At 47.3% G+C, this 24,669-nt stretch overlaps 2 protein-coding genes and 1 long non-coding RNA gene across 3 annotated transcripts; all 3 read left to right on the forward strand.

The window, feature by feature from the left end:
- The first annotated feature begins 1,190 nt into the window (after positions 1 to 1,190).
- Positions 1,191 to 18,761, forward strand: LOC124708177 (PGR5-like protein 1A, chloroplastic). Its single transcript, XM_047239866.1, has 7 exons — positions 1,191 to 1,385; positions 16,929 to 16,991; positions 17,078 to 17,164; positions 17,275 to 17,509; positions 17,626 to 17,699; positions 17,848 to 17,946; positions 18,450 to 18,761. Exons 1-7 carry the CDS (start codon positions 1,206 to 1,208, stop codon positions 18,543 to 18,545), a joined length of 834 nt encoding a protein of 277 aa, XP_047095822.1. The 5' UTR covers positions 1,191 to 1,205; the 3' UTR covers positions 18,546 to 18,761.
- On the forward strand, positions 1,823 to 2,265 carry LOC124708180. Its single transcript, XR_007005054.1, has 3 exons — positions 1,823 to 1,853; positions 1,960 to 2,046; positions 2,149 to 2,265. It is a non-coding gene; the product is annotated as an uncharacterized LOC124708180 (long non-coding RNA).
- Positions 18,762 to 20,787: 2,026 nt separating the features above from the next.
- Positions 20,788 to 22,416, forward strand: LOC124650189 (ion-translocating oxidoreductase complex subunit C-like). Its single transcript, XM_047189740.1, has 6 exons — positions 20,788 to 20,881; positions 20,993 to 21,084; positions 21,182 to 21,487; positions 21,574 to 21,937; positions 22,015 to 22,096; positions 22,190 to 22,416. The coding sequence occupies exons 1-6, from the start codon at positions 20,856 to 20,858 to the stop codon at positions 22,379 to 22,381; spliced, it is 1,062 nt and encodes a 353-aa protein (XP_047045696.1). The 5' UTR covers positions 20,788 to 20,855; the 3' UTR covers positions 22,382 to 22,416.
- The last annotated feature ends 2,253 nt before the right edge of the window (positions 22,417 to 24,669 follow it).

Here is a 24,669-nt window from a genome sequence, read left to right on the forward strand (position 1 = left end):
GTGATCCCCAAACGATGAATGTGGTGCCTCCTATTTGATGGTTACAAGTTAGTATAATTGAGATTTTTGATGTTAGCCATAAGGATCTTTCTACTTGCTGCAAGCTCGTGTCTTCTCTGCTATATGCACACACATGTGACATGTTGTGATAATCTGGGCATATGTCCAAGATGTTGTCTTCATGCTACAAATTTTAATTTTATGTTCCGTGTTTGTTGGTTTTTCTTATTTTATGTTGCGGTTGATTTTCTTAAATATTTTGTTGTGTTCAATGAGGCATGCTCTAAATTGTTGCAACAATTTTACACAATTTTCACAAAGCCCATAAAATGTCGCGAATGATGTTGCACAACCAACTTACGCTTACACTGATCACGGGCCATCATACGTGCTTGGTGCATCGTGGCAACAAAGTAGTTAACTCGCGCAATGCCGAAGAGAATCATATGGTTCGTCGGTCCAACTACAGATAGTCACAAGGGCATCTACGCTTCTTGTGAAACATCTAACACCAAATAAATGGTATATAACTATTGATGAACTCGTACTACTTTAGCTTAATAAGATGACCTTGATAGAAATTGATGCTATTACCGTAACTATATTGGGTCCCATAATTACCACGTTTGTGCATATACAATTTCCATATTTTAAACCAATTTAAAAGGTGAATAACAATTTTTTTTTAAGGTAACACTAAATTATTGACATACCAATCTTTGTTGAAAAGCAATTTTCTAGGACACACATGATTGAAAAATTGTCATATGCCACTGATCAATTTGTCCCAATGTTCACAAATTTTCATATTTATTAGTCAATTCCTTGCGGGGAGTATAAAATATGATACTCCGTATATATTTTTCTTGGAAATCATAGTCCAGTGTGTTGCACTTGCACGTAAGAATTCATTCGGAAATTCCTGGCTGGATAGATACGATCGCGCGCGTCGAGACAAAATTCGCCGGAAATCTATCGTTTACCATTTTGGCTCGGCAGCTCGCCGGAAATCCGAAAGCTCGATTATCGCAGCCACACATATTCTCCCTTCTTCTCCTGGGCGGCGTTCGTTGCCAAGAAGCAACAGCCACCGATCCGAAGTCTTCTTGTCCGCTTCCCGCCGCGCGTGAGGCCTCCACGCATCCCTCGCCGGATTCTTTCACGCCTCGCTTCCCACCACCACCATTCCATATCGAGCATCGTCCATGGCGGCCGCCGCCCCGGTGGCCCCCGGGAGCGGACGCGTCGGCCGGCCGCGGGCGCCACGGGTGGGGCTGGGCGCTGCAGGAGCCGCGGCGGCGGCGGCGGGGGAGGGGCCGTCGTGCCTCTACGTGGGACCCATCGAGACGGCCAGCCAGGAGAGGCTCGAGGCGCTCTACCGCCAGGTTCGCTTCCGCTCCTCTAGCTTCTTTGCTCCATTACAGACTTACTTGCAGTTAGGAACCCGTTAATAATACCCAACACTTCACTTTGGTTGATACTCGTCACCATGTTTTCGAGTGGTAACTGATTAAAAGCAGACATCTTTGGTTCTGCTCCTGTTCTTGCTCCCATCCCATCGGACTGGCCAGTTAATTACTAGAAAGTTCCATTACAGTTAGGAACTTACAAAGCTCGAACGTTTTTTGTTTCTGTAACTAATACCCAACAATACAGTTTGATCGATAGTGTTCACCATGTTTCTACTGCTAACTGATCTTAAAAAAAACTGATCTGCAGTGCGGCCTGCTGTATATTTGAGCCAATTCATCACCATTTCTAATTGCATAATCCTATATCCTTCATGGCAGGCCAGGGATTCCTACTACAGCGGCGAGCCTCTGATCGTCGACGACATGTTCGACAAGGTCGAGGTAAAAAAACACAAGCCTAATAAAACAAATTCCACATGCACACCAGCTGCTGCTGCTCAATTTTCCTTCACCGAATCATGCGCGCGTGCGTCCTCTTAATTCTCAGCTGAAGCTCCGGGTCTACGGCTCCCCGTCGGTGGTGAAATACCCCCGCTGCAGCCTCAAGCGGCAATCGGCGTACGCGGACGCCGAGGTAACCTTTCTCTGAAGATTAACCCCAGTCTCTATCGCACACTTTATATATCCCATTTAGTTTGACTCACGGCTCGTTGTTCTGATTGGCGTTTGGGTATAGGACAGGAGGACAACTCGTTGATTATGGCACTGTCGAGCATCTGGATGCTGCTGCTCCTGTTTGGTACCTCCGCTTTGTTGCTCCCAACCTTCCACACTCTGAGCCGGGCGTTTGGGGACGCGTTCGGGACGAGGTTTCTCTTGTATGGTGCCAAGTCCCTTGACGGGATAACGAGGGCGAACGACATGGTTTTGTTCGGGTTGGGCTATCTTGTTGGCTATCCGATTGCATCTGCGTCAGGTAAGTTCGTAAGTAGTCGTCTTATTTTTGACCGTTACCCAGTTGTACCGTTTAATGTCAGTCTGTGAAACTGTGTTACCCACAAACCTTAAATCATCTCTTTGTGTTCAGTCGGTGCGGGACTAGCAGGAAACTCAAGATCCGTTGTTGCCTTCATGGGTCAGTGAGAGCACTGGATCGAGCAACGCGGTTATGTTCCCTGCTCCAGCCAATAGTCCGTACCCCCACGACATCCTATTCACCCTCAACGGCAGGGTCTCGCTGGGTTCAGGCGCACGCCTTTATTTCTGCCGCTGATCCCGTCCACTGATGGAACCTCTCCATCTTCCACGCCTTAACACGATTCTGTTGCTAGAGTAATGGAGGTAATTCGTTAATCCTTCAGGTCAGTGTGACAATTTACTGTTGTTTTACTTTTTATTTTAGAAGATTGGAGGGAGGATATGAGTAATCTATGTGCACTGTCTTTACACATTGGAGGGGATTCATCTAGGGCATCAATGGCCGGCAAATGTCTTTAAAGATTAGAGGGGATTCCTTGTCCCGTGTTGTTGGCTTTTGCAATTTGATTAGGATTATATTCTGTTTTACATGGGAGATAGAACTATTCTTCTGGCATATTGCTTGAATTATTGCAGGAGTTAAAGTTGCGAAGTACAAAAGCTGAACTTCAGTACAGTTTGACAAAGAAAAGTTCAGTGAACAATTTGAAAGTTATTCAGATAATGAAAGAAAACGGCTTGATTAATTAAATATGAGAAAGATTAGGCTTTTAACAAGGCTTTTGTCAACTATTTAGCAAGTTGGGAAGTATTTCGAAAATCCAATGTGGTTGACGGAGTTGATTTGCATATGCCTCATTGATTTCCGAATTTGACATTTTCAGTTACTTTGATCTATATATTAACAGATCCTTGGTAAGACCTGAACAACAGATTTTTTGTTTCATCCTTTTTGGTTGTCCAGATATTGAGATATATCTTATTACTACTTTTGTTCATAGAAGCATAAAGCTATATTTTCATCCTGAAAGATAATATTTGAAGTTTTTATTTATTTTTGACTTCTAGCACATTGTTTAAGAATAGTCACGAGCTTTATTATTTTCATGCATATTCTACTCTGAAGCAATTATGTTCAATAATTTCAAGGTACAACTGGAAAGAACTTCAGATTAAGCAAGGGTCCTCTGCCTACCATACAACCAGTGAGTGGTGCAGGTATTTTGATATAAATGGTTACATGTATATAGTTATAGTAATGTTTTGGATGCCTAAACCTATAGAAATTATGTCCATATCTTAGAGTGTACGAAGCTCATACACTTAAGCAGTTGAATTCAAGTTTTCCTTCCATTCATGCACTACACTTAAGTTGGAATGCTCTCAAGTAGTTACTAGCATATGGAAATTAGTCGGCTGTGAACTTCATTTTGTTTTCTAGAAATTTATTTATTTGGCTGTGAATGCGTATTTATTGCCAGTTGCTCGATTACATGATATTGGCAATCACCAAATGGATTTCATCTTCCAAGGGGACTCCATTCAGGACATAACTATTGGGTAAAGACAAGGTAATTAACAACGAACGTTGCGTTCAGCATGGTACAGATTGTGTGAATTTCTAAAACATGCTATATATGCAGATCCTAAAGGGGTCAAGAGGCAGAGAGATAGGGAGTGGTGTGCAAAAAATAAACATGAGATTTCAAAGCGCAGATTTTTGGAAATGGCCTGCTGCCACGGAGGCTTTTGGGGAGGTTAGTTTACACCATTCACTTTTCAAACTTCGTATTAAGGTCTGCAATAAGATGTACTTCCATTTGGGGAGTGATGTTTTGGAACATGGGAGCATATGCTCCCTATATTTTGAAATGCATCTTACACACATTTTAAATTTCAAAAAAATTGAAACAAAAAATTCGCACGTACATCTTCATGTGCTACGCGCTCACAAAGTCGTTTCGTAAAAAATGAACTTATCATGTGACGTGTGTAAAAAAGACAAAATTCAGTGCTGAAAACAATGCTTTTCACAGGATAAGTTTTCTCTTTTTTACATAGTCCATAAAAAATATTATTTTTTTCGTGAAACTTGACGCATACACATATATTATGGAGATGTACATGTAGAATTTTTTGTCAAAATTTTTCCACACTTCGAAATATGTTTTGTTGGTAGAGGGAGCATACGCACCCGGGAGCCGAATTGAATTTCCGCACTTCCATTTGACTGTACAAAGTACTCAAAAAGCGTTCGAGTATTTGACACTCCTTAACCTGCACAGCTGCACTTCACCTTCTCCTGAGGTACCAGGAGACACATTGTACACACTCAGAGCTCAGGTTGGAGCCTTGTGAGATTTAACATTGAATCTTATGTTTATGCTACACCATTTAGGGGTTTGACGAAAATTGTAGCAGAACTTACTTCTTGATAGTGTTATCGCTGGTAGGACTTAAAATTTGACATTAACATGAAAGTTGCACTGACATGTTACTCAGACAAGTGTCAAGGTCCCATACGTCCGAACTTTGACATGGAAGTTTTCCCTCGCTAATGTGCATTTCTCTTTAGAAATTACAGCAAGAGAGATTTCTGCCGCTCTATAGATCAAATTAAAGTACATGTTACATAATTTGCAGGGGATCCCTGTGCAATAAAATGAACCAGATAGGCCACAAGACCTTAATCGTTGGTTACGCAAGAGTGTACAGTAGTACTTGGAGCAGGAACTTACATCTTTATTTTTCACACATATTGTTCCGGTACAACGAATGTGGTAACTTCAATCTACACATAGGTGGAAAACACTATTTCCCTTTTAATAATTGTTTTTAAAGCATCAAACTTGGATGGAAGCAAACTTTATCTGCACAAGGGTGACTATTAATCAAGTTTATTCACATAAGCGTGTGGGACTGTGGGTATAGAATATGTCTTCCTATTAATATGTAGATACTCATGATCTCTTTTTTTTTCTCTTGGTGCACTGGTGTATACTCATAATCTTGAAAAGGCATAAAAATATCATATAGATATGTCAAGTGTAATGTATCCAGTTACAACACAAGTGATTTTTTACGGGGTAATCCCGCAGATCTTGAAGTTGTCCTTACATATGCTGAAGATATTCCGAACTTGTGGTAAGAAGATGTAAAATCTTCGGGTGTGTGCTCTATAGCTAGCTGCGCTATTGCTCTAGCTCTCTATATATTTCCGTAAGACTGTTTGGCTTTTTTAAAGAGGATAGTGAGAAAAGTTACCTTTCTTCTAATGTTTTTTTTTAAGATGTGTGTTCTTTAATTTCATACTAGGATTTAACTTTCAAGAGAATGCAAACTTTTAGACTGCGGATAAGTTGTCTTTGTGAGTGTATATGCATTCAAGGGTCAAGATGGTCAGTAGTATTACTCTGAAGCAACAAGGGAGATTGAAAATTGATGGTCAAGTTAACCTTGGGCATTTTTCGTCATTTTTTCAACTTAGTAATATCTTCTTCTTTGTTTAGTTCTGCTATTTTTGGCTACATTGAAACTTGATCTTCTATTCCATTAGCTTATTGACCTTCTGAAAGAAGGATTGTAAGATGATGGAATGAGCACTGGAGTGTACATCTACCACAGATTGAAATCAAATTGGTTGGTGCTTGGTTGTGGAAGTAACATTTTCAGTGCTCATTTTATCGTATATTTTTAATGGCTTTCTTATATTACCACGATAATAAAATAACTGTTCAATATAAGTTATATCAGTACAGATTCTTAGTTGCTTCAGTAGGATATCTCCCTCTGTTGTTATTCTGATAAGATGTGATATGTGTAACAAACTATTGAAATAATTATAGTTTCAATGCCATGTTCTAAGAATGTGGGTACATATGGATGCTCTCCAACGAATAGGTTTGTTGATTTGAGGATGAGCAAATTTTTTTAATGTTATACGTGCATTGCACGTGCACTTTTACTAGTGTGTTAAAAGAGCACTAGAAAGATGAGAAACAAGTATCCACAAATGTGGCATCGCATATTCCTTATGTCTAATATTTTGTGTATATCTAACATAAAAAAAAGAGTGGTTGTTATTTTTATTTTTGAGACATTATAGTTTATTCCCGTGACTGTAACTATACATTGTTATGCATCAGCCAACGAACCTTTGTATTAATTTGCACCCATATATAGTATGATTATTTCATAATTATAAATATGTAATGTTTTCCTTTATCTCACATTCTCTATGATAGGAGCATCAGTAATGTTTTTTTCCAGCTCTGATGCTTATGATCTGCCATCAAGCATTGATGTCATGTGCTCTTTGGCCGGTACCCATTTCATAAATTATTGAAGTCTTATTTGTAGGACAAAAATGGTTCTCTTGATAATGTGCACAGAAACTCAATTCCATCTATATAGTCTTTGTTAGCTCATCTTAGCAAAACACGTTGTGAGCATGTGATATGTGTTTGGCAGGTCATTCATGAATTGCCAATCAATCATGTCTTTTCTACTTATCATTTGACGATTCTACTTGCATGTTAACTTCCTAATTCTTAACAAAGTGAAGAGAACTAATATGTTTGGTTGGCGTGAACTTACATTTACACCTTCATAGACTCAGTACACAAATTATTTTTTTCGATAAAGAGAATATATTAATATCATGAAAATATCATACCTCTGCAACAAAGCAGTGTCCTAAGGACAATACAGATACACATAGCTAAAAAAATACAGAAAAGAAAAGTCCACCTTGTAGCAACAGACCAAACACCACAACTAGAAATCCATCTTCTCCGGAAGTGACACCTCAAAAAAGGGAATAGTGCATAAACGCAGTACACGAATCATTGGCACAATAGTAGTGGTAAGCTTGACTGGTGTGTTGATCAAATTAGTTTCATCATAAAATATATGTAATATCAAATGTATTAGCAGCATTTTCCACAAGCTTGATCAAATTTAAATAGGTTTGACTTAGATGAAGCTAAAACTTCTACTAATCTGCACATAGGGACTAGTACTCAACAGCTCAGAGTTTTACGACCACAACGCAACACCAAACTTCGTACACAACCTTCGTACATGCCCAGAGTTTTACGGTCACAACGCAACAACAAACTTAACAAATGTTTGTTCGAAACAATCGACTATGACAACAAAAGAAATCTGCATATTTCTCCAAGCCAGTCATTTGCATTAGTTAAAGGGGACTGGACAATATATGATCGTGTTTACACAGGGCAGCAAAAGCAGGAGACGCAGTCATCAGTCAGGGCTTAGTGTTCCGGGGTCAGGGTCTGCTTCCTCTGAGGACTCACATGTTTCCCTGAGCAAAGGCGATGCAAAAAAAAAAAAAGTTATTTCTCTTAAACTATTCATCCTTGAGGACTCGCCTGTTTTCCTCCGTGAATATGTCGTGTGGGCTTTGCATAACACGGCTCAAAATAGAGTGCATGCTCGTTGGCCGAACAGAACGGAAATGCAGCGTGGGGTGTTGAAGAGTACGATCTGTGAATGCAATTCCCATTTCTCGCTGGATTTTCTACTATAAAAAAAGTAAATGTTGCACATTCACTGAAAATAACATTGGTTGGCTAGTCTACAGTATAATTGAAAATAACAATGGTTGGCTAGTCTACAGTATAATTTAAAATATAACGCAACATACAGTTACTGCCATAGATTGCCATTTTTGCTGCGACAGGATACTAACCCAGTGGTAACTGAAAATCATCGCCTAGCCTCAAATGTGCAAATGAAGATGGCATGAGGGCACTGGGGTTAGCTGACCCCAATGAAAGTTGGAAAACCAGCACTATCTAATCTAGCTTCGTCAATTTTACCTAGCTCCGTCAATTCACAATGGTCATACCAAGTTTTGGGGTGCTTTGACATTTAGCGAGAAATCATTACTAAATCAGTTTACAGGGAAGTACTCTGCTAGTGATTCATCTACACAGAAACTTGAAACATATCTAGAAGAGATGAAACAAATTACCGGAAAATGCGGGGAGCGACGCACAGAGCCAGGAGATGCTGCCGACAAGGCAGAAGCTCTTCTCTTAGCAGGAAGAGCCTTCTTCTTGTTCTTACTTTGGGAGTGGCTTTGATCAGCATCATTTCTGCTACTAGAATCAACTGACATCATCGGCGGAGATGAGATTGGTAGAGGGGAAGCATCTGGACAAACAGTTGTGCTTACAGGAAGAGTCCCTGTGGAAATCAAAGTAATCAAAATAAAAGATTTTAAAGATGAAAGCTTATGTGCACGGTTCATGAGAGCATACAAAACCCAATCTTGTACGTGAAAATAACGCACTGGATCATTCCGAGCATCTACATCTGATTTCAGCAATCCTCAAACACCAAAATCAAAGAGTCGCCTATGTACACATGGTTACTGGGAGGAAACATGCATGTTTAAGCTTACTAACACACAACAGTAAAGGGTGGACATGCATGCAGATTGTTTGTTGCCCTGATGTGAGATGTTTATGAACTTATGCTCAGCAAAAAACTAAATATTGGGTACCATTCATCGAAGCAGCCTGGATCCTTTCTCGGGTGATTCTTACAAACTTGGGCAGATCGTTAGCGAGGTTCAAATCCTTCAGCAGCTCCTCGGAGTCTCTGTCAAAGTTCAAGACCATCGAGAACTCCTTCTCGGGAGCTTGCAAGTCCACTTTGTCAAAGACGAATTTCACACCTTGAGGGAAACAGCGTGATTGTCAGCAGGAAACATGGTGATTTTCCTTCAGCACAGAAGCACCAAGTTATCGGTTTACCTCGTACTTCCTCGACGACCTGGAAGCCGGCAAACTGTTGGTACCATGAAAGAGCTTTGTCTATATCTTCCCTCCACTGTCCGTCTTCACTGTTCTTCGCTTCGAGAGCCTCGACAGCTGCCACGGTACATGAACTTCGTCAATGTATGGTCTATTGTAGGCACAGTTCAATCAAGGGGGAATTAGTGGGACAACAGATATAAAGCTACACTGTTTGAACCATATATATACCACAGCAGCATTAACTCCTCCCCAAATGGCAAAGTAACAATATCGAAGTTTACCCCGGAGCGCGCGCGATACAACCGCGGCATGCTGGACTCCCCTGTTCCTCTGGTCGGCGACCGTGTTCCTGAGCTGCTCGCTTGCGGCAGCCGAGGCCGAAATCGACTCCCTAATGCGCTCGCATTTCCTCTCCTTGGCGATTTTAACTGCAAAAGTTGATTTCGCCATGACCAATCATCCAGGAACTCACAGGTAAACGCAGAAAGGACGGCGCGCAGCATCAGGTGAAAGAAATGTCAGAGCTCAGGGTATGCGCTTACGGGACAGGGTTTGCGCTAGGTCGGCCTCCAGGTCGCGGAGCTGCCTCTGGAGCCCGGCGAGGTCCCCTGCGATGCGACACGGAGAAGAAAACCTCACCAATCAGATTCAGAGGGGAAAAAGCCGCAAATTTGCAGAATTTCATTCGGCGAGCGGAAATCGCCCGCATTCGGCGGCGCCGGTTGAAAAGGGGACAGAGGGAGGGAGGAGGGGGCGTGCCTTTGCGCGAGAAAGTTTGGTGGGCGCCGGAGCGGGCGGATTGTAGGCCGGCGCGGAAGGCCGCCCAGGCGGAGGGGTCCCGGTCGGCGGCGATCTGCCGCTCGCAAGCCGCCCCCTGCGCCGCCAAGTCCACCTGCATCTCCGACTCCGGCCCCGCTGCTGCCATCTCCTCGAGCGGGCGCACGAGTCGCAGCCGGCGAGGCGCCGCCGGCGCTGAGATCGATCAGCGGCGGCGGAATGGGAACTCGTGTTTGCCCCTCTACTCGCTTCTTCTGTTTCTGTGCTATTTACAGTTCTGCCCCTCCCTGGGTTTAAGAGCATCCCCACTCGTTGGCGCTCCCCACGCCCAAATCCGGCGAAATTTTCGTCCGGATTGGAGGAAGATTTGGCGTGGGGAGTAGTAGTTTCCCGGCCGCGTGCCCAGGCGAAGTCGACGATGCGAATTTAAAAAACGGAAACTTGACAAACTACGGCTAAAAACGGGTGAATATAGACTAAATTTAATGATATTTATTATATTACGGGCGGAGTTCATACATAGAGGCCGAATTCGACAATATTTCGAATTCGGCTAGGGGAATTCAAACGCTAATTTAAAACATGGCGCTCTACATGCCGAAATGGCGGTAGAACACCGTGTAGTCGCCGCCGTCGTCGTCGGAGCCGTCGTCGTTGGCCTTCGGCCGCGCGGCCTGGTCGCTCGCCGCTCGGCCGGCGTCTCCCCACCTCGGGGAAGGCTTGTACCAGTCGTCGTCGGAGGACTCGAGGTCGACGACGGGGACAGCGACGCCGGATGGAGGTGTCGCAGGACGGCGGCACCGAGCGACATCGTCGTTGGCGGTTGGACCGGCGCGGGCGGCGAGTTGGCGTGCGGCGGCCGAGTCCAGCGGCCCGCCGCCGCTCGCTTCCGCCTCCTCGCGCTCCTGGTCGCGCTCGGCCCGGTCCGGCGCGGCGTCGTCCGCGCGCTTCTCCTCCTCCATGTCGTGCGGCGACACGGCGATCGCCTCCGCCATCGCGGCGTCCTCCGCGCGCTTCGCCTCCTCTCGGCGAGCCGGCTTGCGGCGGCCTCTTTCTTCGTCTTCTTCCGCCGCTCGCGGTGCGGAAGGTCGTTCGCGGGTGACGAGGGCGCCGGCTGCCGCGCCTTCCGGTCGTCGGCGGAGACGCCGGCTCCTTCTTGACGCGTAGCGGCGTCGAAGGCGACGTCGCCTCCTCACTCTTCACCGGCGCCAAGGATGACCTTGACGCCGATCCGGAAGACGACGAGCCGGCGGCCATGCGCCGTGGGCGCGCGGACGCTTCCCGACGGCGGCTCACCGACGCCCTCGATGCCGATGGAGGGGCATCGTGAGCACCGGGAAGTTGCCGCCCTCGATGTGCGCGAGGACGTTCGCCGGCGTCCTTCCGGCGCGCTCCACCACCGTCGGCGGCCCACGGCGTTGTTGCGCGCAGCGGAGGCGGCGGGCCGTCGTAGGCCGCCGGCTCCCGCTCCCACCGCCGGAGGAAGTAGGAGTTCCACGCCGTGTAGTTGTCGGGGTGGTGGCGTGGCTCGGCGCGCTCCTCGTCGGTCATCGTCATCCTCGCCTCCTCGATGGCGACGTCGAGGGCATGGCCCGCGGCGGCGGCGGGATTGGAACGCCGCCGGCCACTTAGCCGCCGGCCCGCCTCCGGGAGGCCTCGTGTCCGGCGGGCGGGGTACCCCGCCCGGTGGAGGAGGTGCCCTCCCACGCGTGGAGCGAACGGCGGGGAAGCCGTTGTTGGCTGCGCCGTCGTCGTAGAACGCCATCTTGGGAGTAGAGGGAGAGTGGAGGGAGAGTGGAGCACGGGGGTACGCCTCGCGGTGATCGGACCGGCGTATATAGGCGTGGGCCGGCGCGGGGATTAAATGCCGCGCGGATTGCGACGCGTCCGCGGCGAGCCGACCGGCGGCAGCCTTTAGTGCGCGCGAAGACGATGCGTGCGCGGAAGACGACGACATTAACTCGCCGCGTGGCCGGCGAATGCGAGCCGGCGGCGAGGCTTTACGGCGCGCGGAAGACGATGCGATGAGGACGACGATCGGTTTCTCTCGCCGACAAGTTGGGGCCACCGGACGCGCGGGAAGTTTCCTCGCCGTTTGCGCGCTTTCGTTTCGTCCGGAGTCCCCGAGCGCTCCGGGGGCCGGGGATGGCGTGGGATCGCCGGATGGATTTAGGCCCAAATCCGGACGAAAACGAGGAACCGGGGGCGCGACTGGGCCGAATTACGCCGTCCGGATGGAAAAAACGCTCGCCGGGGGCCTGTTCGGGGGGACGAGTGGAGATGCTCTAAGCTGCTGGCTTTCACATCTAATCCAGGGCCCACTAGTCAGTGACATGCGTAGGCTAGTCAAACCTGGGCAAAGATTTTTCTAGGGCACAAGTGACCCATTAAAATGTGATTGCAAAAGGAAAAAAAGATATCTAATTTTAGGAACATCTCTAAGGCTGATGCCAAGGCGGGCGTTTGGCGGGGCGATACCGCCCGCGACGGGGCGAGAGGCAGGCGGGAGAGGGGCGAGACGGGAGTGGCAGGCGACGGCGGGGGCGCTCGGCGCTATCGCCCGCTCTCCGCCGGCTACGCGCCGCGTTGGAGGCGAGAGCGAGGCGAGAGGGCGGCGGGAGCGAGGCGGCGGCGTTGGCGGGCGAGAGCGGGGCGGGCGAGAGGGCGGGCGAGAGCCGGGCGTTAGGCGGGCGGTAGGCGGGCTAGAGGCGGGCGAGAGCGGGCGAGAGAGGGCGGTAGTGTGTAACGGCAAGCTGACGTGGCGCGCTCTGATTCGTCCACGTCAGCTAGCCGTTGGGTAGCCGTTGCTAGTTCAAAAAACCCTAAATTTCATCCCCACCCCCTGTAAATACCCCCCATATGGTTTCACTCACTCCACACCCATTTCATCTCCATTCATCACCTTCCCTCTCTCAAATCTTCTCCACCATGTCCGGTTGGACTCCACCAGATTGCACCATGTTCACGGATCTGATCCACGACGGGTCACCAATAGACCTCGATGGTGTCTCTCCGACACATGGTCGCACCAATGTCGGTTCTTCGCCGCTTCCCCGAGTTTTATACTCCTCCGGCACACCACCTCCGGGGCCATATGGCCCATACGCTCCACCTCCGGCGCCATATGGTTCATACCCTCCGCCTCCGTATCCATATCCCCAACCACCTCCAACTGCTCCACCTACAGGTAGCGGGAGTGGCACTGTACCTCCGTACCCACCACCGTCGTACGGTTCATACCCTCCACCTCCGTATCCATACGCGCCATATGGTCCGTACCCCCCACCACCTTCTGAAGCTCCCGCTCCAAGCTCCGAGTCCAATGCCGCGGAAACAATCGTACCACCGCATGCAAAGAGGCTTGACTCGGACTGCATGCGGAAGAGGAAAAACTGGTACTTTACTTGCCCATCACATATTTATTTCGGGGTTGGTTCTTGCTTGGATTTTTCACTAACAATATCTATTTCGGGGTAGGTTAATGCTTGGCTTTTTAACTCCAAGGACTCTGTTGCCGGTAATTGCAAGACCGGCACTAGTTTTTGGGGTTAGATAGCTACAACCTTCAACTCTACCTCGGATCCTGCCCGTCATCGGACCTCGAAGCAGCTGAAGGATCATTGGAACGCCTACAACAAGGAGGTGTCCCTCTTCAATGGATACTACATCCAAGAAGAGGGGTTACTTCAGAGTGGAGCAGACGATGATATGGTCATGAAGGCGGCAATGGAGAGGTACGCGAATGACAAAAGAGTGACTCACCCGTTCAGAAAGCACCACTGGTGGCAAGCTGTTCGCAATGAAGCGAAGTGGAAAGGACAACATGGTCCTGGTAGTGGAACCAAGTCCACTTCCAAGAGAAGCCGTCTAGGACTTTCTGGTGAGTACAGCTCTAGTGAGGCGACGACGGAGGAGGAGCGTCCAACGGGCCGCGATAGGGCCAAGGCCGCGATAGGGCCAAGGCCGCGGTATGTAAGGGTAGGAGGAAGGGGAAGGACTCCTCATCAAGCAGTGAGGTAGGAAGTAAATCCTTCGCCATGAGGAACATGATGAAGGGTTTAGTGAAGGCTAAGCTATTCAAGCAATGGAACAAAATGAAAGATCGATCAACCGATGACATGATCGAAGCGTAAAAGCGCAAACATGCGAAGGCCATCAAGATGTGCGAAAAAGAGCTTGGTCTCGAAGATGAAGAGGACGAGGAGCAACAGGAAGAAGAGGAAGAGGAAGAGGAGTAGAATTTTTATTTATTATGTAATTTTTAAAATTTATTATGCAATTTTATTAATTATTATGTAATCGGTAACATTTTTAGTTGAATAAAATAATTTTCTTGCATTATTTTGAATGTCTACAAAAAATCGAGTGAAATAACTTAATCTAAAAAAGAAATAGTGATGTGGAGGAGAGAGAAGTGAGAGGTGACACTATAGCCTGTGCACTGGCACCGTGGGGTGAGAGTGGGGTGAGAGTGGGGTGAGAGTGAGGAAAAAAGCTGACGTGGCGGGTGAGAGTAGGGTGGTGCATTGGCACCAGCCTAATGTTGTTAAGTATGCACAATTGAAATATAACAAAAATGGGAACATAAAGAAATGCATATATAAAGGAGTGATTGCAACTCCAAAGATTTTCCATGAAAATATTGTTTCTATTCGTGAACTCAACAAAAAAATGCCAAAAGATCTATATTTCTTTCAAAAATATAGATATTTTCAGGAAACTTTGAAAGAATACTCCGCCAGTGTTTGCATCGAGGCGACTAGACTGTAATGCTAATCGTTACACAATCCTAGGTTAACTTAACCGGTGTGTGACCCACATACATCATGGGCCCACTAGACAAGCATCTCGGCCCACCAGAAAATATATCTCGTGCTAGATCTCGGGCTGCCAACGAGAAATTTGCCAATGTTTGTCTGCCATGGCTTCGTTGGGGCTCTGTTGAGTCGAACTTGCGGTAGGTGATCCCCAAATGATGAATGTGGTGCCTCCTATTTGATGGTTACAAGTTAGTATAATTGAGATTTTTGATGTTAGCCATAAGGGTCTTTCTATTTGCTGCAAGCTCGTGTCTTCTCTGCTATATGCACACACATGTGACATGTTGTGATGATCTGGGCATATGTCCGAGATGTTGTCTTCATGCTGCAAATTTTAAATTTATTTTTTCGATAAAGGGCGTTTTATTACTTGAAGTATCAAGCATTACACACAGCCTCTGCATAGCTAAGATGCAAAATTTAAATTTATGTTGTTGTGTTTGTTAGTTTTTCATATTTTATGTTGCGGTTGATTTTCGTAAATATTTTGTTGTGTTCAATGAAGCAAGCTCTAAATGATGCAACAATTTTACGCAATTTTTATAAAAGGTATAACACTAAATTATTGGCATACCAATCTTGGTTGAAAAGCAAATTTCTAGGACACACGTTTTGATTGAAAAATTGTCATATTTCAATTATCTTCCCTTCATGTTAAAGTGTTCACTTGCACGTAAGAATTTGTTCGGAAAAGGAATTCCTGGCTGGATAGATACGATCGCGCGCGTCGAGACAAAATTTGCCGGAAATCTATATCGTTTACCATTTTGGCTCGGCAGCTCGCCGGAAATCCGAAAGCTCGATTATCGCAGCCACACAAATTTTTCCTTCTTCTCCTGGGCGGCGTTCGTTCCCAAGAAGCAACAGCCACCGATCCGAAGTCTTCTTGTCCGCTTCCCGCCGCGCGTGAGGCCTCCACGCATCCCTCGCCGGATTCTTTCACGGCTCGCTTCCCACCACCACCATTCCATATCTGTCAGAGAGATAGGAGCATCGTCGTCCATGGCGGCCGCCGCCCCGGTGGCCCCCGGGAGCGGACGCGTCGGCCGGCCGCGGGCGCCACGGGTGGGGCTGGGCGCTGCAGGAGCCGCGGCGGTGGCGGCGGGGGAAGGGCCGTCGTGCCTCTACGTGGGGCCCATCGAGACGGCCAGCCAGGAGAGGCTCGAGGCGCTCTACCGCCAGGTTCGCTTCCGCTCCTCTTCTTTGCTCCATTCCAGACTTGCAGCTAGGAACCCGTTAATAATTCCCAACACTTGTGAACCGAGGCATAGCCCGGTGGTTGGGATGGGCTGATGCATCCCTGCCCGCCCAGGTTCGAGTCTCCGCACTCACAATTTGGTGTCGTACACACAATCACTTCTAGTAAAATCACAGCGCTTTGGGTTTCTTCCCCTTAAAGCCAAACATTTTATATTCTCAAAAATAATTCCCAACACTTCACTTTGCTTGATATTGGTCACCATGTTTTCGAGTGGTAGGTAACTGATTAAAAGTAGACATCTTTGATTCCGCTCCTGTTCTTGCTCCCACCCCATCAGATTATCCCACTGGACAGTTAATTAGTAGAAAGTTAGTGGACAGGGTGTTTCTGCACCCGGGTGCATATGCACCCTTTATTTAAAATGCATATTGAACATATTTCCAAATGTTAAAAAAATAAAAACAAAAATGCCTCGTGTATACCTTGACATGTTACATGTTCACAAAGTTGTTTCAGCAAAAACCGATATGTTTTGTGCGCTGTACTAAAAAGACAATTTTTTGGTGTTAAAATAGTCTATTTCTCAAGGCATTATTTGTCTTTTTTACACATGGTACAAAAATTGTTGGTTTTACGTGAAACTTTATGTGTACACATAGAACATGTCCCTCTACATGCTAAATTTTTTTCCTAATTTTTTTTACTTTTTGAAATATGTTTTATACATACCAGGTGCATATGCACCCATGATCAGTTTTGGTTTTCCGAAAGTTAGGAACTTGTAAAGCTGGAACGTTTTTTGTTTCTGTAACTAATACCCAACAATACAGTTTGATCCATAGTGTTCACCATGTTTCTACTGGTAACTGATCTGCAGTGCGGCCTGCACGCTGTATATTTGAGCCAATTCACCACCATGTCTAATTGCATAATCCTACGTCCTTCATGGCAGGCCAGGGATTCGTACTACAGTGGCGAGCCTCTGATTGTCGACGACATGTTCGACAAAGTCGAGGTAAAAAGCACAAGCCTAAAACAAATTCCACACACCAGCTGCTGCTCAATTTCCTCCACTGAATCATGCGTCCTCTTAATTGTCAGTTGAAGCTCCGGGTCTACGGCTCCCCATCGGTGGTAAAATACCCCCGCTGCAGCCTCAAGCGGCAATCGGCGTACGCGGACGCTGAGGTAACCTTTCTCTGAAGATTAACCCCAGTCTATCACACACTTCATCCCATTTAATTTCGACATGCAGACTCACGGTTCGTTGTTCTGATTGGCGTTTGGGTGTAGGACAGGAGGACAACTCGTTGATTATGGCGCTGTCGAGCATCTGGATGCTGCTGCTCCTGTTCGGTACCTCCGCTTTGTTGGTCCCAACCTTCAACACTCTGAGCCGGGCGTTTGGGGATGCGTTCGGGACGAGGTTTCTCTTGTATGGCGCCAAGTCCCTTGACGGGATAACCAGGGCGAACGACATGGTTTTGTTCGGGTTGGGCTATCTTGTTGGCTATCCGATTGCATCTGCGTCACGTAAGAACACTTCTTAAGTAGTCATCTTATTTTTTACCATTACCAGCTGTACCCGTTTAATGTTCAGTCTGTGAAACTGTGTTCCCCACAAATCTAAATCATCTCTTTGTGTTCAGTCGGTGCACTCCAAGGATTGCTGGCAAACAATGTGGTTGCACTGAAAGGATCTTGCCCAAATTGTGGTGAGCAGGTCAGGTTCACTCCTAGCTGTATCCCAACATGCATGGCCCCCTTTAATGTTAAATTGTTTACCCGCAAAAAAATGTTAAATTGTTGATCCATATTTCTTGGAGCACATATTTTTGTTCATCTGAGTAACTAAAGAATGTTAATGCTAGGTCTTTGCATTTGTTAAGACGGATAAATCCGTTAAAGCACCCCACAAGGCAGAATGCCATGTCTGCGAGTGCCCGTTGGAGTACCGTACTAAAATCGAGGTATGTGAAATACCTGTAATTTTCATTTTCATACAGCTTTTGCAGTAGGAAATAGCAATGTGACTCTGATTTAAGTTGGTAATAAACAATGCTTGAATAAAAAACATTTTTTTAAAGAACATGTTCTTAATAAATCCGCATCAAAATCTTGCACTGTAACAAACTCTGCTATCCATTTTATCTACTAGTACTCTCTTGAAATGGAGTGATAGTTAAGCACGTCCTGGCTCTTCCATGTGCCACATTTGACACTCACAATCAATACAGTATTGTGTCACACATACTTGAATGGACATTTCAAATAAGTAAAGGAGCCTAACTTCAGATTTTGAAGTTTTCATTAAACCGGCTATTTTGAACACACTTGAATGGAAACTTCAAAATAGTAAAAGTGCCTAAATTAAGATTTTCAAGTTTCAACTAACCTAACAATTTATACTGTATATTTTATGACAGTGTAAAATATCATATCACGTCTTCGTTTTTTTGACATCGCTTTGCAGAGATCTCTGTCTGGACCTAGAAGGAGCTGGGTTTATGGCCGTGTTTACATGGCAAAACAAGGACATCCTAGGAAACGAAGATGGATAAAGGACTAGAAATCCATTGCTAGCTGTCGAAGAAATAGATCCATATCTATCTTACTACTTGCGCCTGTAATCTTACCGATCTGAAGTGCTTATTGTTCTCTTCATTGATCAAACCAAGCATTTCGTAAAGCTGTCATTCCATTCTTTCCAGAGATATCCGAACTCTGCAAATGAACATTTGATCAAAATGATGAAACATTATTAATAATTGTGTCCTTTTCAAGTTTTTGCTGAGTTAGGATGCGATTCTTTTAATTGATTTGAAGTGCATGGAAAATGCTTAGCTAACTTTATTTGTCTCCGAATAAGCATCGAACTAGCATGCCAATATCATAAACATTTTCCCTTTACGTTTTCCAAATTTGTTGTAGTTTATGCGGTCTTCAAGTATTTGTTGAGATCAGGATTCTTCAGGGACCTATTGATTTCCACGGGAAGATCGTTACTTGCACTACGGGGGTTGGAGAGTGAATAGTGTAGCTTATGTTTGGTGATGCAGTAGTTATCGGTCAAGAGTCCAAACAGCGCGCTGATTAGTAGGTTTGTCCGTGGATGATGAGGTTGTTGCTGGTGAAAGTGAGTTCGCTGTTAAGCTTACTTCAAAGCTCAACAGTTACGTGTGGTATCTATACGATGCGAGTGAATGTCACTTGCTTGATTCCGATGCAATTCCTTGGTTAAAATTAAGAGCAACAGTTGACAGAAACGGTGTCTTGACGATACCAACTCTAAGCAATGGTAAGAGCATGTCTAGCAGGCCCCTCAAAACACCGGTACCCCGTATTATTCCGGTGGGATAGGGGGTGAGGGCGAAATGGATCGTCCAGCAGGCCCGTATTCGGGCCGGCCCATATCGGCAGAATATGGGGCTCGTCAAACCCACCCTGCCGCCCCCTACAAATAGAGGGTGAAGGTGCGAGTGGGGGTCCAACCCCCCACTCGCAACCCTAGCCCCGCCATGCGCCGCCACCACTCCGGCGAGCAATTCCCACGCGAACGCCTCCGCATTTCCACCGCCACCAGCCATGAGCGCACCCCGTAGGAGTAGCCTCTCGCCCGTCGCCGGATAGAAGCGTTCCCGCGAGCCGGCCACGGTGGAGGAGGCGTGGCACCGCCATTGCAAAAACTCCTTCGTCGGGAGTTAGCGTGCGGCGTGCAAGTATGTCGGGTCCGAGTGGATGCCGCCGAAGCTCCGGGACTTCGCGGAGGGCGGAGCTCGTGGGAGCAGGAGCGCGCGTGGGAGGCGGGCGAGGGGAGCTCCAGCGGAGGAGTGCCGCCAGCCGACGACGAGGAAGAGGAGGCGGAGGACCCCCTCTTCTTGGAGGCGGTGGCCGCGTCCAAGAAGGACGCCGCCGACAAGGCGCGGGCGGGTGCGGAGGAGGTGGCGCAGGCCATCGCCGCCGTCGAGGAGCTGAAGGCTCGGGAGGCCGCCGACAATGGCGGTGTCATCATCCTCGACGACTAGGCGGTAGCGGCGGTAGCCATGGCGCATCCCGAGCATTGTAGAAGTTGCGATCCAGTAGGATCGCGCAATTTTGTGTATTCTCTATCTATGATCTATGAAGAACTATCTATGAGAATTCTCCCACGTTTTGCATTTTTTTAAATACGGGGTGAAATAAGAGGTCTACTAAATGGAATGGTTCGGGGCCTGTATTAGCTCGATACGGGCGAGCGAATACAGGTTCTGTTAGACATGCTCTAAGCTGCAGCTGCAAAAGTAGAGTTGTGAATCCAATTTAATTAGCAGACCTGGATAGATCCCAAGTACTAGTAGCTAGTTGTCAGGATCTAATCACCTAAAGGTGCAGATTTAGCAAGATGTGCACCTCAAGTAAGATGTGTGTGCCACGGGAGACAAAGGTGTGGCAGTCAAGCAAACAACCGAGGATTCGTTCAGGTTGATTCAAAGCCACGGGAGAAATCAACCACCTGCCTACACGTTATTACTCCTCAACAAATCATCCAACGCCAAGGCAACTCATCCGTGCAACATCATTTAATTGCACGCCAAGGGTAAGAATCACCATAAATATTCAGGAGGGTTGGAGGAATACTGACAGTATCACACTCCAGGCAAGAGGCATTCTTAAAGACTTGTCAGCGAGGCAAAAGCGATCCCAGTTTTCCCTGGCTTACTTGCTTTGCGTCCAGGATAGCAGCTTTCGTGTCCTCAGTCCCTCTCTAAGCCTCCCTATGCTGTATATGTATAAATATGGTGCAATGCTTAGCTTAGGACTTAAGCTTGTAAGTTCGACAGCATAAGGTTGCACCTGAAACAAAAGGGACCTCACTTCTCCCACATTCGGCTGTGCAACAATGGATGATGGGATGAGACAATTGAGGTATCACTTTGAAGGAGACCTTCAGAGCTCCGTTGTTTAGCATCACTACTTCCCAAAATCTTTTCATATCTTTCATTTTTTTTTTCAAACAACTGATGTGCTATTTTGCAGGGTCCGGTTCTCTGGCGTAGGACATGAAGACCAGGGCGGAGGCCAGACCAGAACGATGCCATCACAGCAGCAAGGCGCACTTTTCGGAAGAGGTAGAAACCATCACCATCGATCTGCACTTTTAATTGGTTTATTTATTATGCTGTGGATGTCACCGTGAAGAAATGAATGTGGGATTCATAATTTCAGATAAACTGAGCAAAGGTGAAGAGTACGACGCTGCGTATGCAGCAACCGTGGCCGCGGTGGCGTACGCCATTGCTGCAATGGAGGAGGGGAAGGCACCGTCCCAAGAGAGGAAGCCTGTCCCAGAAAGAGTGGCATCTCGGAAGAAGCAGGTGCCGGTCCATGTGCCCGCGGCCGCAGCCCCGCCTCTGGAGCTGCCACCGCCGAAGAGAGGCGAGAGCATGAAGAGGCCGGTTGATGGGAGCAAGATCTCGAGATGGTTCAGCGGTAAAGAGCAGCTCGTTGAAGATGGCGACGACGACCAACGAGGTATGTATGTGAAATCTTTTCTCCAAATGAGTTTTTTCAATTATAAAAAGAGTTACGTAAAGTAAAAAACATGTGTGGATTTTCAGCGAATGTTTCGGTGCGGAGGCCGGTGAAGATGCCGGAGCAGAAGAAGCCGGAGGGTGTAGCTCCATCTGGTCAGAACATGGTGGGGAAGGTGGTCGACTCCGTCCCAAGCATGGAGAGAGATCCAAGGAAGAGGAGCAGGAAGTTCGAGCAGGAGCAAGCAAATCAGAGGCCGGCTGTACCCGAGGTTCTCAACCCGAGGGCCTCGTTTCCACGGGAGAGGAAAGAGAGCAGGAGATACGAGCAGGAGACGGCGAACCAGATGGCGCCGCTAGCAGGCAGGCCATCGGGACCGGCTTATTCGAGTGACGCGGAGAGGATGGCGGCTGCGTGGGAGAAGGAGAGGATGACGAGAATCAAGATGAAGTAAGTACAGTACATATTTGAAAAAACCGATGCTCTTCTGAATTCTGAATAACACTCCATGTACTGTCAATGTCCAGGTATAATGAAACGATGCAAACCATAGCGGAATGGGAGGATGAGAAGAAGGCCAAGGCCAGGCGCCAGAAGGAACCCAGAGAGGTTTTCCGCTGCTCGGAGCTCGTTCCGGCTATGTTCTAGCTTCCCGTTGCACTCCTTCGGATCATGATTCTCAAGCTATTTTTTTCACTGCAGGGAGATTCGCAGAGCAAGCAAGCCAAGGCGCTGCAGGAGTACAACGAGGAGATGAAGAGGATCAACAAGGTGGCCGCCGCGTCGAGGCTGACGGCGGAGGAGAAGAAAAGGACCGCCGAGGGCAAGGTCCGGCAGAAGGCGGCTAAGATCCGGTCGACGGGAAAGCTTCCTCGGTCATGTGGCTGCTTCTAAAACCATGCATATATGCACGAATGTGTGGTGCCAATCTATTTACGTGCCGCGCGCGCTGTGTGCGTATGTGTCTTCAATTGGTCATGCATCAGTGTGCCTAGATCAAGCAACCTCCAGCCATGGAGAAACCGGCTGGTAACCTCCGTAAGGAAGCAAAGTTTGTAAGAAATAAATACCCTATATGTGTAAATTTGTTATATGCATGAGCGACCTGGTTTACTTTAGGAGCTTAACTGCTTCGTTTTATTTGTAGTTGTTGATTAGGGTATGTTCAACCGTGAGTGCTTGCTCGAACGCTTAAGCAAACCAAAAAAAGAGATATTAATCCTGGTGCCCTAGAGTGAATCGCATAAAACCACCACATTGATGGCGAAATTTACCGTATACTTTTACGTTTGCGGGACAAAAAACTACCATATTTTGCTCGGTTTTTTACGGAATGCCTTAAACCCGAATTGATCCGAAATTGACCAGTGGGGTCTGATGTAAGTGATGATGTGGCAGGAATCTCTGAGATGGAGAGGGACCCATATAATAATTCAATTAAAAAATCCAAAAAAACTGTAGAAAAATCTCCGCTCGCTCGCCCACCCGCTCGTGGCCGTCGGCTGCCCGCCCCTGCAGCTCCCGCGGCCCCGCGCTGCCGCGTCGCCGCGCCGCCATGCTTGACCACTGCTGCCGCCCCATGCAGCGCCCGCGCCGGAGTCCCCTGTAGCGCCCGCCGTCGCCCCGCAGCGGCCGCGCCGCCATGCCCGAGCAGCGCCGCCGGCCCCTACTCCGCAGCCGTGCGCCGCCGCCTGCTCCGCTCACACCGCCCAGCTGCTACGCTCCTGCTCGCGGCCGAAGGCCAGCCCCCTACCTCCACGCCTCCCCTGCTCCACGGGCCATGGCACGCCGGCGGGAATGGGGCGGGGGGCCGAGCTGGCGGTGAGCTGAGGCGGCCTGGACGGAGAAGCGCGCGGCGGCGGCTTGGCCGGAGATGCGCGCGGCGGCGTCCTGGCCGGAGAAGCGCGCGGCGGCGGCCTGAGAAGCACGGCCGGGTCAGGATTGGGAAGCAGATGATCTCTCCTTTTTTTTCCATACTTTTATTTTTTTTAATGTTGCCTAACAGGTGGGACAAAGGTCCATGTCAGCAGGTTCACTAACTGTGATGCCACCTTAGCCCTGACTAGTTAAATTCTCTGTCAATTCGGGTTTAGGGCATTCCGCAAAAAACCGAGCAAAATGTGGTGGTTTTTTGTCCTGCAAACGTAAAATGGTAGTATACAGTAAATTTCGTCATCAATGTGGTGGTTTTATGCTATGCACTCGTCTGACGGAGGAGTCAATTTCAGACGCTTGCTACTCTAACGATTGGGTCTCATTCTTCTATCGCTAGCCAAATTATAATGAGGCGCCCGGCACAGCTTATTGCGTCGAGACTCTGCTAAGGAAATTTACAGCAGTAGCCTCCTTCCTGGACGCTTAAGCTGTCGGTTACAGCTTGGACCTAAGCGCCGGCCGCTTGGTGGCCGAATTTTGCATAGACTTTCCTACGCTAGCCGTTTAGTTATGCGTCGATGTCAGATAAATAGCCGGGAACTGGGCGAAACGGCTAGGAAATAATCCCTGGCGTTTCCCCATTGTACATAACCTAATTAATTAAGCGCCTCGAGTGGAGGATGGAACCAGCAACTACCGATCGGCCGGGAACAAATTCCTAGCGTCCGTGGACAACAGTTCCCATTGTAGATGCCTTTACAAAACGAAAATAAAGATTAGGACGGCACTACATGGCGGCGCCGCACCAAAGGCTGTTCCGTGCGGCGGATTCCACGTATCTGCATGCAGTGATACATACGATTACGTCATCAAGATTCCTCCCAATTTGTAAATTTAAAAACCATTATCTCTCAAACCGTTAATCCATTAGAAAATCCGTTTTCACCGTAGGCTTAGTTACGACGAGATCTTCAAAACTAGATCGCATGTTGGTATGTTTTGAGAACTTTTTTTTTTCTGTCAGTAATTGCCAGATTGTTATCACTAACCTACCAGATTATTCACTACTTAGTTGCCAGATTGTAATAAGTTGGTTGTTTTGTCTCATGTGTGTCATTGTACATCAATGTAAAGCTTCAGGACACCTAATTTGTGTGAATGATATAATCCCTTTGCTCTTAGAGACACTTGAACACCGTTCATTAGTGCATATCATTGCAATATTTATAGATAAGTAAACTTTTATCCGATAACCATGTACAATTATCATAGTATGTCCGTTGCAAATCTGGTAACCATATTACTCT

Source organism: Lolium rigidum, chromosome 4, assembly GCF_022539505.1.
Source record: "Lolium rigidum isolate FL_2022 chromosome 4, APGP_CSIRO_Lrig_0.1, whole genome shotgun sequence".
Lineage (NCBI taxonomy): Eukaryota > Viridiplantae > Streptophyta > Magnoliopsida > Poales > Poaceae > Lolium > Lolium rigidum.

Coding starts and splice junctions, on each gene's coding strand:
- LOC124650189 (XM_047189740.1), top strand. CDS start 20,856: ATGGATGATGGGATGAGACAATTGAG. Junction 20,882..20,992: donor GATGGGATGAGACAATTGAG/GTATCACTTTGA, acceptor GCTATTTTGCAG/GGTCCGGTTCTCTGGCGTAG. Junction 22,097..22,189: donor GCCAGAAGGAACCCAGAGAG/GTTTTCCGCTGC, acceptor TTTTCACTGCAG/GGAGATTCGCAGAGCAAGCA.
- LOC124708177 (XM_047239866.1), top strand. CDS start 1,206: ATGGCGGCCGCCGCCCCGGTGGCCCCCGGGAGCGGACGCGTCGGCCGG. Junction 16,992..17,077: donor ACATGTTCGACAAAGTCGAG/GTAAAAAGCACA, acceptor CTTAATTGTCAG/TTGAAGCTCCGGGTCTACGG. Junction 17,700..17,847: donor GCCCAAATTGTGGTGAGCAG/GTCAGGTTCACT, acceptor TGTTAATGCTAG/GTCTTTGCATTTGTTAAGAC.